The sequence below is a fragment of the Rhipicephalus microplus genome, chromosome 4 (genome assembly GCF_043290135.1).
Source record: "Rhipicephalus microplus isolate Deutch F79 chromosome 4, USDA_Rmic, whole genome shotgun sequence".
NCBI lineage: Eukaryota > Metazoa > Arthropoda > Arachnida > Ixodida > Ixodidae > Rhipicephalus > Rhipicephalus microplus.
Genome location: NC_134703.1, coordinates 199,499,235 through 199,516,999, shown reverse-complemented (window position 1 = coordinate 199,516,999; position 17,765 = coordinate 199,499,235). Strand labels below are relative to the sequence as shown.

General features: G+C 47.1%; 1 protein-coding gene across 1 annotated transcript; it reads left to right on the top strand.

Annotated features, from left to right (window-relative positions):
- Positions 1–3,795: 3,795 nt before the first annotated feature.
- Positions 3,796–5,598, top strand: LOC142761610 (uncharacterized). The gene is made up of 4 exons (XM_075893917.1): positions 3,796–4,077; positions 4,172–4,331; positions 5,061–5,189; positions 5,474–5,598. Exons 1-4 carry the CDS (start codon positions 3,874–3,876, stop codon positions 5,521–5,523), a joined length of 543 nt encoding a protein of 180 aa, XP_075750032.1. The 5' UTR covers positions 3,796–3,873; the 3' UTR covers positions 5,524–5,598.
- Positions 5,599–17,765: the final 12,167 nt, after the last annotated feature.

Below are 17,765 nucleotides of genomic sequence, written 5' to 3'. Positions count from 1 at the left end.
ATGCGTCTCATGTAACAACATGAATACATCCTATGCTCATGATGCACTCACGGCCGTTTCACTAGCTTCACATGTATCAAACTCGGTATTATGCGACGCGAACAGACGACATAGGTAAATTAGACATACAAACATGATAATCATGACATGCGTGTCATGTAACAACATGACTACATGCCACACTCATCATGCGCTCGCGGCTGTTTTGCTAGCTTCACATATGCCAAATTTGGTGCTACGTGACGCCAATGGATGACGAAGGTATGTGACTGGTGCAAACATGATAATCATGAGATGCGTGTCATGTGAGAACATGACTACATGCCACAGTCAAGGAGCCAATACATTTCGACGTGACCCGGTGTGCGTGCTCGCCTGCGTTCATTTCGTTTCGTCACGCCAGCGTTGCCATGCCAGGCGCCAGTCCTGCCATTTACTCGCAGGGGCACGCCACGCTGCCTTGCTTTGACGCATGCGCGTTTCAGCGCGTTCGGCATCCCTCCGTCTTGAAAAGAGGGAGACGCAGTATTGTCTCGGTAACGCGTTGGCGTAAAATGCAGCATGTCCCATTTCATGCCGGTGGCCGTCGGGCCGTGGCGACGGATGCTGGTCGCGCCTGGCGTCAGACTATAGAGTTCTCGCATTTTGCTAATGTAGCGTTCCTGTGCCCAGTGTGCACGCGCGTCAATGCTACATTGGAGTATATTAGGCCCTTCATGATGCGCTCCAAGCTGTTTTGCTAGCTCCACATATACCAAATTTGGTGTTACGTGACGTCAATGAATGACGAAAATATGACTAGTGCAAACATGATAATCCTGACACGGGTGTCATGTAAGAACATGACAATGTACCATGCTCATACCCAGACAACACTCGACGACCTGAGGTCGTCCTCATATGGTACAAACGTCCTCGGCAGTTTCAGGACGTCCTCATTTGGTCCTCTAGTCGACACTTGCAGGATTATCCCCAAAATGCCCCTTTGAGACCTTTTTAAGGACGAAGAATTGTCCTGATATCGTCTGCTCGAGGACGTTTTGAGGATATGCATGTTTCGTAGGTGCATGCAGCTTTCGCAATTCGTGTTTGGTTAATTTTCTGGCTGTTAACGAATAAGTCCACGGGATTTCGTATGCCTACTTTCGAGTCATAATAGTAAAGTACTTCTCGATCATTAAAATGAGATAGTTACACGAGGAAGCACTTCAAGCCAACACGAGAAAGACGTGTTCTTTTATTTATTATTTATTTATTTACTTTGTAAGTGATCGTAGGCCAAACTTTCTGCCTGCACGTTTTCGTTGGTCGTGATCTACCGCCGACGTGCATACGGAATTATATCGCACTGACTGTGGTCTGACCCGTTTCCCCAATGAACGCACGTGCGGCAGACCAAGTTTGGTGCGAGTATAAACGGTGTCGGCTCCAAAATGAATGCAGGCGTGAAAACTGTGAATAGCGAGCACGTTATTCTCGAGTGTCCAGTGTTGCAATGCCGCACGGTCCCATCGAGCAGACGACAACTGACCATGCTGACGACTGGGCTGGCCTAGGTTATCGTGAATAGAGCAGCATTGGAACTAGAACGCTGTGGGAAAACGAATGGGCGACTGAAGTTGTGGTGGTGCTAACAAAAAAAAAGCAGTACCTTAATGCGGTCACCATGCGCAGTCAAGGTGCTTTTAAATCTGGATGTCTACGACACTGTTTACCCATTTTAAAGTGACGCAACTATCATCATCATCATTATGGGCCTGCAGTAAGTCAAGTCGAGTCATTGGTCGAGTCAACATTCCAATACAACACTTCTCGCCATAGAGGAAGCTTCTCGCAGAAGCCCTCAAAGAATCGTAAGCATGCCAGGTGAGTGTCTTCTGTTAAATTTTCATATTGAAGTTGTAAGCCGCAAAGGTAAATAAATAAAAAAAGAGAGGACAGTTGATTTTCAGCCTCGCGCTGTATATCTTTACTGCTTATTCATGTATGTATGTACAAACCAACTGACTAGCCTAACAACGTGTTCTGGTGGTGGGTGTTCTTTGGTCTAGCCACCATTCTACTGTGCTCTGTGCTGTTCAAGATGGCTGAGAGCGCGGATCGCAAATTTCGGCGTGAAATTAATCGGCGCGTCAATGCTAGTTTTCAGCTTATTGACAGTGAGGCCGATGTCATAAATGACACGCGGTACGTTGACCGAGATTCCCGCAACGCCGAAAGAGAGAGCGACTTGCCCTCCGAGGCTTGTGCGGTCGACCTCGAAGACGGCCATCGTCGCCTTTGTGTTCATGACAGAGAACGGCCTTCGGCACACTCCTCGATCGTTCCAGAAACGGATGTGCCCCAAGGACACGTTTTGATTTCTGGCGACGCGTGCTACCCCAGCGGCTGCAGTGTTTCTGTGCCTCACGATCACACAGACTTCGAACGGCGTGCCTTCCATGACAGCAGCGCTGCGGCTTCAACTTCGGCGACCTCGCAGGTGAGGCAGAGGGATTCTTTCGAATTGGCACCGACTGGGAGTAACGAAGAGCAAGTTTGTGAACGCGGCAGTGTGGACAGCTTGCTGGCCTTTCGTGAGAGACTGCAAGCGTGGGCCTTACAATCTCGCGCATCGCACACTTCAGTTACATCGCTCTTGAGAGTACTACAGTCCCACGAATGCTTCAGCGCGCTCCCTTCAACTGCAAGGGCATTGTTACAGACGCCCAAGAAGTGCCTGGAAGTGTTGCAGCTGGCCGGCGGGAAATACCATCATTTCGGCCTCAGTGCAGGCCTACAGCGAGTGCTGCAAGATTGTGCAGAACTACCAAGAATTTTGAAGCTTAGCTTCAACATTGACGGTCTGCCGGTTTCAAAAAGTTCACGGGGCCAATTTTGGTGCATACTGGGACGCATAAGTAATTTGGAGGACAAAGCACCATTTATAGTGGGTGTTTTTTTCGGAAGCAGCAAGCCCAACAACGCGAATGATTTTTTGCGACCATTTGTTTGTGACATAAATGCTGCTATCACAACAGGGATTACCATTGGAGAAACTGCAATTCCTGTTAGCTTGTATGCCCTCATATGTGATGCACCAGCAAAGGCATTTGTATTATATGTCAGAAGCCACACAGGCTATTACAGCTGCACCAAATGTGACGTAAAAGGTGTCTACTGTGAGGGCAGGGTGTGCTTCCCAAACGTCAATGCTCGCAAGCGAACAGATGACAGCTTTCGCTTAAAAGTCCAGGAGGAGCATCACACAGGCGAAAGTATTCTTGAGGAACTTCCTTTTGACCTAGTGAAAGATATACCATTAGATTACATGCACCTTGTGTGCTTGGGTGTCATGAACAAGCTCTTGACACTGTGGGTACGTGGCCCAAAAGTGACCAGACTTGGAAGCAAAGTGCGTCTTGAGATGTCGGAAAAAAATTCTCAAATTGCACGGTGTGTTCCATGTGATTTTAGCCGAAAGCCGAGGAGCATTGCTGAACTTGATCGGTGGAAAGCGACTGAGTTTCGCTTTTTTCTTTTATATGGAGGACCCGTTGTTTTGTCATCACTGATTCCTGCACACATGTACAAGAACTTCTTAGCTTTACATGTGGGGATCTCTGTTCTTTCCACACCAGCTGCACCTGCAAGTGAGATAGAGTATGCCGGAAACATGCTCAAGTTTTTTATCCGGACATTCATAAGCATTTATGGCAAAGAGCATGTTTCACACAATGTGCATGGCCTGTGTCATTTGGCAGATGATGTTACACACCTTGGCCCCTTGGACTCATGGAGTGCCTTCCCATTTGAAAACCATATGTCCTCGTTAAAGAGAATGCTGAGAAAGCCTCATGCGAATTTCGCAACTCATGCGAATTTCGCAAACTCATGCGAATTTCGCAAACTATCCTGATGAGGCTAGAGCAGCTGGGACGACAGGTTGATGCCATGCAGCAGCACCTTTTCAACACAACAGTGAGGCTTCAAGATGAGACAAATGATGATGTGGTTTTGACACCGGTCAAGGATATTGACCAATTTCTAAGTCTTGAGGGGAGACTTGCTGCTGATGGCAACATTAAGCTAAAGCTTGTACGTCATTCATTATATTTTTCTATAATTTTTTTTTCTAGTCACTGCATTAAGCTACTCTTCTAAAAAAAATAATGACCTCAAAACTGTACAGATACAGCAGCTTGCTGGCCTTGGTGGCTCAACTTTTGGGGCAGCAGCCAGGAGGATGCTGGAGCTTCTGCTAAGCCTTGAGGTTGCTGTGCAGTTCAGCTGGGCAGGCCAAAAAGGCAAAAGGAAGTTTGTGGATCTAGGTGTCACAGATGTCATTTGCAGTGAGTAATTTGTTTCACAACACCATGTGCTGCAAGAGCCGTGTTTGAGTACAGACATTTCTAAGTCTGTTATCCACATTATCTTTCATTTGAAGTCAATAGCAAAAGAACAATCTTTTCATGAAAGCATTAAATTTTTTAGGATGCTTGCTAATTAAAATTATGTGCTTAAACGTGGAAAATTTTTAGCATGAAATATCTGTTGTCAGTAAGAAACCCTGCAGCTTCTTCAAGCACACTAGTATACTTGCATGGCACACATACGCAAGCATTCACTACTTGCAGAAGTTATTATCAGGTAGCACTACTAGGCATTCTTAACTGTAGTGGAAATCTTATGTACAGATGAAAACTAACAGATGGAAGCTCATAGTGATCACTGAGGATCTCTAAACAGGAATAAGTACCTAAGACAAGCTGGTCAACATTTTCATACATGGACGTATTTTCGTCAAAGGCGCCTCATCATTCTTTGCATGCTAGGTTTCAAAAAAGTTACAATGATGTCTTCTTCGTGGTGTTCTTCTTGTAATGCAACACATAGTGTCAATGTCAGTACTCTTGAAATTAACATGGGGAAGGATGGCAAGGACCTTTAATGATGATGTGCCCACCTATCAAAATGTCGATCATGCTGACTAGAGGTACTTCTTCAAACAACCTATGTAGCATTATATTAATGTATTATGTTTGTGTAATTCCTGTTTTATGAACTTTGTACTTTTTCAGAGGCCGTGAGGCGAAATTTTCCGGAAACAAAAAAAAATGACATCGAGTGTGTGATTAAAGTGTGGCTTCGGCATGCTGGGGAAAAGCTCCAGAAGCAGCGCTTAAGAACTTCTCGCACTCACCATGAGGGTGAGTTTTATTATCTGTGCTGTTGAAGCTATCATAACATATGATACTTTTGCTGTTATAGTTTAAATAATTTTCTTGCCTTACTCGAATTTTGATGTGTATGCAAGCATGAACTATATAAATCATTTTCACCATTATATAATGGCTAGTTCGTACCTGCACATTATGGTAATATAATTTTCATTTTATGCTTTCAAATCTGGCATGCTGTTATTGTCTTAATATTCTTATTGATACTCTAAATTCACTTGTGCTTCAAGATATGCTGCTTTCTATTACTACAGAATGTCTTCAAAGTGTCGCGTTGTCAAGCCCATCGGATGAAGACCTCTGAAGGCACAGGGCAAGAAGTCTCATCTAGTGAAAACTGCCAAGTTTCATTCCTGAAAATAAACATGTTTTCTGTGCATTGCTGTTTTTATTGCTATACTTGAAGAAATTGTTACTGAAACCTCACAGGCAGTGCTTTAAAGAGTGTGCATGTTCAGGCACTTTTGATTGATCAGTTGTCATTTCAGCGCTCCAAAAGAAGAATTAGAGCAACTTTTCGTAAGGTCTGATGAGTGCCTAGGTCTTGTATGCTTCGTCCTCAAAAAGTACTAGACTCATCATAATGTGCTCTTTTCTGGATGCCCTGAGGACGATCTGAGGCCGGACAAACGGACTGGTTTAGGACCACTTGAGGTTCATTTGAGGGCTTCCTCAGGTCATACTTTCGTACGGTGTAGGTCATCCTCAGGACAACCTCAGGTTGTCGGAGCGTTGTCTGGGTAGCGTGCTCGCGGCCGTTTCGCTAGCCCTACATATTGCCGCCAGCACGTAGTGGGTTGACAGCAAGAGCGGCTCTAAATCTGGAGGAAAAAAGAAGATCGCGTTCTTCTTTGCTCGAGAGCCAGCCACGACTGACGCATCGTCCTAGTGCTAGCTACCTGGTGGTTTAATAAATCCCCCAGTACTTGTGACTCATCGTGACAAACTGGTGGAGGTGCTGGGTAGTCTCACGGATGCTGCAGACCCCCCCCAGGAAGCCGCGATACGAGTCCAGTGCCAGTCAATACTCCCGTGCATCGGACCAGCCGCCGAATCAGGGGATTGCCTCCGGAAGCCGACGACACTACTCCCACCACGTCGATAAACATGACCAGCGCTTCGGTGCAAACCTCGGCAACCGGCACGGGAAGCACGACGTCGAACCGCTACACGTTGGAAAGCCCACGCGCACCGGCGACGTTCCATGGCTCGGAGCACGAGGACGTTGAGGACTGGTTGGCGGATTTCGAGCGCGTAGCCACCTTGAATCAGTGGGACGACGCGGCGAAACTGGGTCGTGTCTACTTCTATCTCGAAGACGGGGCACGTACGTGGTATCAAAACCGAGAGGAACAGCTGACGACGTGGCCCGAATTCTCTCGTAGACTTCTGCAGACGTATGCCAGTGCTGATCGCCAAGAACGAGCTGAACGAGCTATTCTGGCCCGCGTCCAGCTGCCAAACGAAACTGTGACCACGTTCGTCGAAGACATGACGCGCCTCTTCCGACGGGCCGATTCAAGAATGACGGAGGACAAGAAGTTGCGTCACTTGATGCGCGGTGTCAAGGACCAGCTTTTTGCCGGCCTCGTGCGAAGTCCTCCGAAGACTGTCGCGGAGTACTTGTCCGAGGCCGTGACAATGGAAAAAATGCTGCAGCAGCGATCCAACCAATACGACAGGCAAGTCAGTGGCATGTCTACTGCCGACATTTTCACCGCCACTAGAACCAACAACGACTGTCTACGTGAACTCATCCGTGATATAGTACGTGAAGAGTTACAAAAGGCTGGTGTAACACCTCATCCTACAGTCAACTCTATTGCAACTGTGATCAAGGATGAGCTGCACCAGGCCCTCCGGGACACCTTGCCTCATGATACAGCTGTGCCAGCTCCTGCTGAATACCGCCGTGAGACAACCTACGCGGAAGCCTTGAAACGCCCTGCTGCAACGCCGCCATTATTCGTCCATCCTGTTCCTGCTGTTTCACTACAGTCAGCGCAGCACATACCGTACTACGAAGGCACGTACACGCCACCACCGTTGGCCTTTGTCCCTGGTGCTTCTGTCGCCCATCGTTCAGTGCAACCAGTTCAGTACATCGACGATCGGCGCACGTCTCCTCGAAAGTCTGATGTTTGGCGCACACCTGATCGCCGGCCTCTGTGCTTTCACTGCGGAGAAGCTGATCACTTGTACCGCCAGTGCCCATATCGCCGTCTTGGGCTTCGTGGCTTCTCTGCGTACTCACCGCCACCCCGTTACGGCCAGAGACCGCGCGACATCGAAAACTACCTCTGGATGGATGGATGCTATGAGCGTCCCCTTTATAACGGGGTGGTGACAAGTATGCCACCAGGCTCGACGAAAAAAAAAAAATCTTTTTTCCCTTTTTTTTTATGTTGGCCTAATGCCTCTACTTCGATAAATTCTATCTTAATGGAAAAAAGGTAAATTTTCAGCTTAAGTTCTCTGCCATTTACGGCACACTGTCCATATTTTATTTTTCCAATATTTATTTTTGTCCTTTCTCTCTAATTTTCTGCCACCAATATTCTAACCGTCTCTTACTTATTTCAATCGCGGGTGTGTTCAGCTTTCCATTGTTGTCCCTAAAACCCAAGGCTTCCTGTAGGCTCGTGCCCAAACGTACACCTGGGTGGATATCTCCACATTCAATCGGAACATGCTCCGCCGTTTCCTTATCTTTCCCGCAGCATGTGCATTGTTCTTCTTCTTTACTGAATCTTGCTTTATAACTACGCGTTCTAAGGCAACCCGATCTCGCTTCAAACAGTAAAGCGCTTCCCCTTGAATTATCGTAAAATGCCTCCCTCCTTATTTCATTTTTGCCCTTTCGGTAGTTACTCAAAGCCGGTTTTTTCTCCATAGCTGCCATCCAGTAAATCCTCTCCGCCTCCCTGACTTTTCCCTTAACGCTCTTTGTTGACATATGGCTCACAATACCAGCCGTATATTTACTAGTGAGTCTTCTAGTTCTTTTTCTCCACTGTGTGTCCACGCTCTTCCTATACAAATAACGGAACACCTTCTCTGTTCATCTACTCTCCTTCATATTTCTTAGCCTTTCTTCGAACCTTATTTTGCTCTGCGCTTCCCTCGCCTCAAAACCTGCCCACCCCATATCGCCCTTTACAGCCTCGTTTGTCGTCTTCCCGTGAGCACCCAACGCGAGGCGTCCCACAGTCCTTTGATTTACATCCATTCCCGATTGCACCTCTGCCCTCATGCACACCACTGAGTTCCCAAAAGTAAGCCCTGGAACCGTTACACCCTTCCACAGACCTCGAAGGACCTCATACCTATTGTATCCCCACAACGCTCTGTGCTTCATTATTGCCGCATTCCTCTTTCCTTTTGCTGCCGAGGCTTTTTCCTGTACCTCCATGTATCTATCACTCTCATTTACCCATACTCCAAGGTACTTGTATTCACTTACCCTCGGTATTTCTTGGCCTTGTATGGACACCGTCTGATCACAGGGATCATTGAATACCATCAAACCACACTTCGTTACACTGAATCCTAGTCCAAGAGCTTCACCTTCCCTTCCGCACATATTCGCCAGCTGCTGTATATCATCTCGATTGTCCGCAAATAAGACGATATCGTCCGCATAAAATAAACCTGGAAGCTTCTGCTCAATCATCATGCCGCCCTGTTTGTGTGACAGATTAAAACCAATGTTGCTACCTTCTAGCGCTTTTTCCATACTCACCATGTACAGCATGAATAACAGTGGGGACAAAGGACATCCCTGTCTCAGACCCCTGCTAACCTCAACGTTCTCTTTGCTACGCATTCCTTCCCACTCTATGCAAACTGTATTTTTTCGGTATATCTCCCTCAAAAGCTGTATACAGTCGTCGCCCATGCCCATTCCTTTCAATATATCCCACAAAATTTCCTGATTAACGTTGTCGTATGCCCCAGTGATGTCTAGAAAAGCCACGTACAAGGGCCTATTCTCTATTTTAGATATTTCTATACACTGAGTGAGAACAAACAGGTTATCGTCTAACCGCCTGTCGACTCGAAATCCGTTCTGAAGTTCTCCCAAAATATCGTTATGTTCGGCCCATGTTTCTATTTTCATTTTTACTGCTTGCATCGCCAACCTGTATAGTACCGATGTAATGGTTAGTGGTCTATACGAGCGAATCTTGTCCTTTTCTCCCTTGCCTTTATAGATTAAGTTCATTCTACTTTGTCGCCAACTGTCCGGTATTTGTCCGTCCTTTAAGCTTTTTTCTACTGCTTTTAACAATGCTTCTTTAGTGTTATGTCCTAGTTCGTTAATGAGGCTAACGGGAATCCCATCTAAACCCGCGGCAGTGCGCTTTGGAATTTTTCCTTCGGCCTTTTTCCAGTTGAAATTATCTAGTACTAGCTCTTCCTCTGTTGCTTTCTCCGCCACACTTTTACTCACCGGGGAGATCCCCTGGACGCTCTTTTGAAACGAATCGGCTGTTACCTTTTGGATGTAACCTAGCGCTTCGTACCCTTCCAATTGATTTCCTCCTTCATCTAGAATATGTTGTTGCGTTGTGACAGACTTCCTACCTAGCGCCTTTATGTGGCTCCAAAAAATCCTAGGCGCGGCCTCCTTTTTTTCGTGTATCTCTGTCATCCAGCGTTCACCTTCACCTTTAATTTTTGCCTCTACCAATTTCTGTACAAGGGATTTTTTCTCCAAATAGATTTCCCATATTTTTTTGACTTCGTCCTGCGGCCGCTTCTCCTTTTTTGCCTTTCTATGCTCCCGTGATGCTTCGCGTCGCTCTCCCAGCAGCATGCACCACCACCTGCCGGGCGCCAGTCGCGCTCGCCATCACCGAGGCGATTTTCATCAACGCCCCAGCGGTATTCTACCACACGGTCTCCCAGCCCCCGCCGGGAAAACTAGCCAAAGCGACCTCTGGTGGCGGGGTCGCTGAACGTCGAAGCGCTGAAGACCTCCTATTGACGCAGAACTGTACAGAAACCGGTCCGACATCACTTACTGCTGCAAAGGATGGCCGACTTTCACTCGACATAGCAGTGACAATTGATGGTTGTGCAGTTAATGCGTTAGTGGACACCGGCGCAGACTATTCCATACTGAGCGGGAAACTGACAACGCAGCTGAAGAAAGTCATCACGCCGTGGCATAACTCGCAGATTCGGACAGCTGGTGGCCACGTCGTTACTCCACTGGGTGCCTGCACAACTAGAGTACAGATTCAAGAGTACACATTCGTAGCAAGCTGCCTTGTTCTACGCGAATGTTCCCGTGACGTCATTCTGGGAGTTGACTTTCTACAAGAAAATGGAGCTATCATTGATCTGCAAGAGCGCCGCGTCACGTTCTCAGCCCAGCGAGCAATCAACGTGCAGGATGGTGGAAGGCGTGTCGACGTACTCCGTATTTCTGAACAGAGTGTGACGCTTCCTCCACGAACAAGTGTTCTAGTCGACGTAACATGCTGTGGTTTGGGCGATGGCGATGTGGTGGCTGAGACAAATTTAGAACACCTCTTGCAGCAAGGCATTTGTGTAGCTAGAAGTGTAATACACCTTCGTGATGGTCGATCTGAATTGCTCGTAACCAACTTTAGCAATGAGCATCGACATCTTTTCCGTGGCACTTCGATAGCGTTTGCCCACGAAGTAGCAAACGTCACCAACTGTTTCACGTCGGAAATAGTGGATACCGCCGACACGTCAATGAGTAATATTGACATCAATCCTGATCTGTCCACCGTTAACCAGACTGCACTACGAGCGCTCTTGTTCGAGTTCAGGTCTTGCTTCGCAACTTGCTCAAAGATCCGCCAGACGTCCATCACTCAACACAGGATCATCACGTACGAGGACGCACGTCCGATACACCAGAACCCCTACCGCGTGTCGGCCAAAGAACGTGAAGCAATACGTACGCAAGTCACCGAGATGCTTGATGATGGCGTTATTGAACCATCTAACAGCCCGTGGTCATCTCCAGTCGTACTTGTCAAAAAGAAGGACGGGTCGCTACGCTTCTGCGTCGACTACCGAAAGCTTAACAACGTGACGAAAAAGGATGTGTATCCGCTGCCACGTATCGATGATTCGCTGGATAGACTTCGTCGTGCCCATTATTTCACTTCTCTCGATCTCAAAAGCGGGTATTGGCAAATCGAAGTAGATCAGCGAGACCGTGAGAAAACAGCCTTTGTGACTCCAGACGGCCTATACCAATTTCGAGTGCTTCCTTTTGGCTTGTGTTCAGCACCGGCAACTTTCCAGCGAATGATGGACACTGTCCTCACAGGGCTCAAGTAGCAGACTTGTCTTGTCTACCTTGATGATGTGGTGGTCTTCTCTACCACGTTTGAGCAGCACCTTCACCGCCTGCGCAGCGTGCTGGAGGCTATTCGATCGGCGGACCTCACACTAAAGCCACAGAAGTGCCACTTCGGCTATAAAGAACTAAAATTTCTTGGACATGTAGCTAGCGCCGAAGGAATCCGTCTCGATCCGGACAAGCTTGCCGCTGTTGCCGAATTACCAGCTCCTGTTGATAAGAAAGCCGTCCGGCGCTTCCTTGGTTTGTGTGCCTACTATCGCCGATTCATTCATGGCTTTTCACATATAGCAGAACCTCTGACTCATCTCACAAGGGACGGCACGCCGTTTGTCTGGGAAAACGAGCAACAAGCAGCTTTTGATGAGCTGCGACAGCGCATGCAATCAGCGCCCGTTCTCGCTCATTTCGACGATGATGCTGACACGGAGGTCCATACCGACGCTAGTAACATTGGGCTCGGTGCAGTGCTCGTTCAGCGTCAAGAGGACATCGAAAGAGTGATAGCCTACGCCAGCAGCTCTCTATCCCGTGCCGAGGCGAATTATTCCACTACGGAGAAAGAGTGCCTCGCAGTCGTGTGGGCAATCACCAAGTTCCGCCCGTACCTTTATGGTCGTCCCTTCAAGATAGTGACGGACCATCACGCGCTCTGTTGGTTGGCAAGCCTGCGTGACCCTTCAGGTCGGCTAGCACGGTGGTGTTTGCGACTGCAGGAATTTGATGTCACCATCGTCCATAAGTCCGGCCGTAAGCATGAAGACGCTGACACACTGTCACGCGCACCCCTTCATGTCGTCAGTCAGGAAACAGAGGAAGACGAAGGCTTTCTGGGCGCCGTTAGTGCATCAGACTTGAGCAAACGACAGCGAGATGATGCAGAGATTCGTCCAATCATTGATCATTTAGAGGGCCAGGGCGCAATAATACCACGTCATTTATCCCGCTCGTTGACGTCGTTCTGCCTACGAGACGGTGTGCTGTACAAGAAGAACGCTCGTTCGAACAATCGTGCTTACCTCCTGGTGGTTCCTCGAGACATGCGAGACGACGTCCTCTTCGCTTGCCATAACGAACCCACATCCGGTCATCTGGGCTACTCAAGGACACTTGCCAGAGTGAGCGAGAGGTACTATTGGCCAGGACTTTCAGCAAGCGTAAAGAAGTACGTAAAGAGCTGTCGGGAATGTCAGCGCCGAAAGCAACCATCTGTTAAGCCAGCTGGTTTGCTTCAGCCCATTGAAGCACCCTGCACGCCGTTCGACCAAGTCGGCATGGACATTCTCGGGCCATTTCCTATGTCTGCGGACAGCAACAAATGGGTGATCGTCGCGACCGACTATTTGACACGCTACGCTGAAACCCAGGCGATCCCACGAGCCACGGCTTCTGAGGTAGCACAATTATTCATGCGCCACATCGTGTTACGACACGGTGCTCCTTCCAGTGTAATAACGGACAGAGGGACGGCATTCACGGCGCAGCTTACGGACGAAGTTTTCAAACTGAGCAACACCAGACACCGAAGGACAACTGCGTATCACCCGCAAACCAACGGACTTACTGAACGACTGAATAAGACCCTCGCAGACATGATCTCAATGTACATCGACGTACAGCACAAAACATGGGACCGGATCTTGCCTTACGTGACCTTCGCGTATAATACCGCAGTGCAAGAGACCACGCGATTCACGCCATTTCGGCTTCTCTACGGCCGCGAAGTGCAGACCATGCTAGACTCAATGCTACCGTGTCAGGACGATGACGAGTTGGCAACAGACGCCGAAGAATTCGCAGAGCGTGCCGAGGAAGCCCGGCAGCTCGCGCGACTGCACATCGGCCAGCAACAGCAGGCAGACGCACGACGCTATAATACCCGCCACAGAGAAGTGTTTTACAGCCCCGGAGATCAAGTTTGGGTGTGGACGCCCGTCCGCCGCCGTGGCCTTAGTGAAAAGTTGCTGAGCCGGTACTTTGGCCCATATAAAGTGTTACGTCGCGTCAGTGACGTGAACTACGAAGTGGTTCCGGACTCAACACCCCATGCACGGAGCAAGACACGGCTGAGGCCGGACGTCGTTCATGTGTTGCGCATGAAGCCATTTATTGCGCGTTGTTCTTAACTTTTCCTTTACCGTACAGCGTTCTTTGTGTTTTTGTTTATTTTTGTGAACTTACTTTCTCGTTCATTGACGTTTCCTATGTTGGCACGCTCTTCAATTTTTACTTTCACTTCATCCGAATTTCGATTTTTTTTTCACGTGCCTATGTAGTAGTATCGCGGTGCTGCTATGTACTTTCCTTTCCTCTTTTTGGTACTTGTTTTTTTTTTTCTTTTCGGAAGGGGGGATAATGCCGCCAGCACGTAGTGGGTTGACAGCAAGAGCGGCTCTAAATCTGGAGAAAAAAAGAAGATCGCGTTCTTCTTTGCTCGAGAGCTAGCCACGACTGACGCATCGTCCTAGTGCTAGCTACTTGGTGGTTTAATAAATCCCCCAGTACTTGTGACTCATCGTGACAATATACTAAATTTGGTATCACGTGACGTGAATAGATGACGAACGTAAGCGACACATTCAAACAATAATCATGACACGGTAGTCATGTACGGCATCATTTACCTCCACCTCCTAACGCTGTGCATACTTTAAAGCGACATATCAACATTTCTCATTCATGCTTGGCATATCGTCGATTCCCACTGTACGTGGGATCTATCAATGTTCTTTTAACGGCTTCTATTTTATTAATCTGTTGGTGAGTAAACGGGAACCAGTACAGGGCTGGCATATTCTAGTACCGATCTGACGACGTTTGCATAAGCTATTAGTTTCACGGTGCGAGCTTAAATGACAATGAAACGACTATCTAGGGATTTTTCTTATAATTTAGAATACTTTTGATGGTAAATCCAGGGATCGAACGCTGTCCTAGGTTGGCATCACTGATATAAAACGACGTCACGTGGTACCGATTGTGCGAATTCTTTGACTACTCTAGCGATTCAGGCTGTTCAACCGTGGCTTTTCTGACTTTGCTAGCGTTGGATGTGTTTGTATTAGCTGCAAACCAACGTATAGTGTCGGCCAACGAAGGTTTTTAGCGAGCCAACGTGCGGTCATCGCTGTGTCATGTGCTTTCGATGAAGCACGTGTGCTTGGTGCCATGAACGCTGTGAAGAGGTGCTCTAGTAAAAGGTGAGTTGTCATGAAGCTCATCTCATCATCATCATCATCATCATCATCATCATCATCATCATCATCATCATCATCATCATCATCATCATCATCATCATCAGTCTTACTACGACCATTGCAGGACAAGAGCCTCTCCCATGTTCCGCCAGCAGCGGCGTACAAACCTACCTCACCTGCCACTATAAAGTTCTCTTAGTTGACACACACACACACACACACACACACACACACACACACACACACACACACACACACACACACACACACACACACACACACACACACACACACACACACACACACACACACACACACACACACACACACACACACACACACGCACACGCGCACACACACACACACACACACACACACACACACACACACTATTATGTATTCTCATGACCAAGAAAGACGCTGGCGCTTCGGTGCGTGGGCAGCTAAGGGAAGGTAGAGGAAGATGAAGGTAGAATAAGAACTCCAGATTCCGGTGCCATGTCCCCCCATTAAATTTTTATTTACACAGAGCTGGTCTGACACTTTCCCCCCTTTGTCCGTTTTGCAAAGAATCAGACACTATTGAACATTATTTTGGCTCATGTCGGAACTATGCATTAATTAGGAAACGACTTTTAGATATTCCATTTGCGAAGCTAGGTTTAAATTTAACCACAGAAAATGTTCTACATTTTGGTGCCTCTGTTTTGGGAAATTGCCACAGAGATGCATTCGATGCGGTGTGTAATTTTATTCAAGACTCTAAACGTTTTTCAACATTAAGCCCACGTTAACAGGTACTCAAAAAGAAAAAACGGGTCGAAAGTAATTTTCAAATCTGGATAAATCCGTGACATACCAAATTAATCGGGTTTGGCAAAGCCAGCTGTCTGGTCGGCTCCCAAAATCAAGTTATAGCTATTAGTATCTACTTTATTGTTGATTCTTTTTTTCTCACTATCTAAATCTTTGGTTTCTTTGTTTTAAATATACTGTCTTCACTATACAAATCCCCCCCCCCTTTTTTTTTCGTTATAAGCAATAATGCAGTTATCGTCTATATGAGATTATATGTTCTCTTGGCCAATCCCCCAGAGTGGCTATGAGCCATGGATAAGAGGCTACAAACAAACAAACAAACAAACAAACAAACAAACAAACAAACAAACAAACAGCTTGCCCAGGATGGGGTGTTGTCTTTTGTTCTCTCCGCTACAATGGCACAGTCGACGAAGAAGAAGTCTTACGTCCCAATGTTTTGTACCAGGAAGCACGATTACCTACATTGCCTTGCCGTTTTTGTATCCTAAGGGTTCAGACGTTTCTGAAATTTTATAGCTATGCGCCAAGACGATCTAAATATGATTTTATAAATGACCCAGACACCTTTTTTCTAGCCCATTGGCCACGGTTTCGAACACCTCAAATTGCTTTTGTTCAGAAACAACTAGATAGGATAAATGTAAAAATTCGAGATGTGATTGCGGCGCAGATTACAAATCAAATTCTTAAGATAGAATTCGATGAGATTTTTCCCTCTAGGCCCAAATTACAATCCTATAGGGTCTTAAATAGCCGACTGCAGGATTATCTTGCCCACGCAGAAACGAATAATATTATAGCCACAGATGCTTCAGTAATGGATGAAAAGACAGGTGTAGGTATATACTGCCATTCGCTTGACTGGTCTTTTTCATTAAGATTACCGGATTCAACCCCAGTTTTTGAAGCTGAACTGTTGGCAATAGTTCTAGCGCTGCGAAAGCTACCTTTGAATGCTGCTAACGCGATCATAATCACGGATTCTCTGTCAGTATGTACGTCAATTACGGCGTCCACAAAATCGATGGCCTTAATGACGCTCCTTATGCTAGTTCCTCCTCAGCTGCAGCTACTGAAATTAGTATGGGTACCCGGTCATTGCGGCTTAGAAGTAAATGAAATTGCCGACTCTCTAGCACGAGCAGCCTTGGAAGGGCCAGTACTATCAGTCCTTCCCGAAGTGGCCACTATAACTGCGACAAGATACAGAAAACTTGCGCTTAGTGCAGACGCTATGGAAGCAATATTGTCAACACCAGAATTTACTCATTTAAGATTTCTATGGAAAATTCATTGGTGTCCTACAAGACACTTGGAAACCATAATAACTAGATTTCGATGTCGTGTCCCCCCGTTAAATTTCTATTCACATAGGGCTGGTCTGGCAATATCACCACTATGCAACTTTTGTTCAGAATTGAAAACAATAGAGCACTACTTTTTGTCATGTCGCCGATACAAATTGCTCAAGAAAAAACTTTTAGTCCTCCCATTCGCTAGCCTAGGGCTGAATTTCACTATGAAAACATACTTTCCTTCGGTGCTTATGATCTGGTCTTCAGCCACGAGAACGTTTTCTATGCAGTCTGCAAGTACCTAAACGAAAGTAAATGAATAAAGCTTTTAATTGAGTGATTATTATTTGTGCAAAAAATTCCAACATACACAAGAGCATTGTTTAATCATGCTGATTCCTATTCAATGTAATGAATAATTGTCTTATCTGAACGAGTGACAAACAACTATTGTACTCCTTTCATTCTGCCTAGGGTGTCTGTTCTTCTTTCTTTCGTTTTTCTGGTGGGTGGTTTCGATATTGAAAAAAAAAAATCTTACTGAATTAAGTCATCGATTCCTGGCCGATCCCCCTGAGTAGGTACGAGCCACGGCTGTGGAATCATCATCGTCATCATCAGCTTTGTCATCCAGGACAGCCGCGATAAGCGCCGCTTGAGGACGGCCTCAAGGCCTCCTCGGCAGCTGTTCACCTGCCGCCACTGCCACCATCGTTCGGGCGCAAGCCGACAAGTGAACCCTCTGCGGGAAGCCACCGGCACGGCCGCTGGATCAAAGCGCACAGGGCCTGTGCGCTTTGATGCAGCGGCCGTGCCACCGGTATACGTGTCTTCGTGGTTCGTCGGCAGTGCGGGCTTTTCCATCGAGGAACGCCGTTCACGC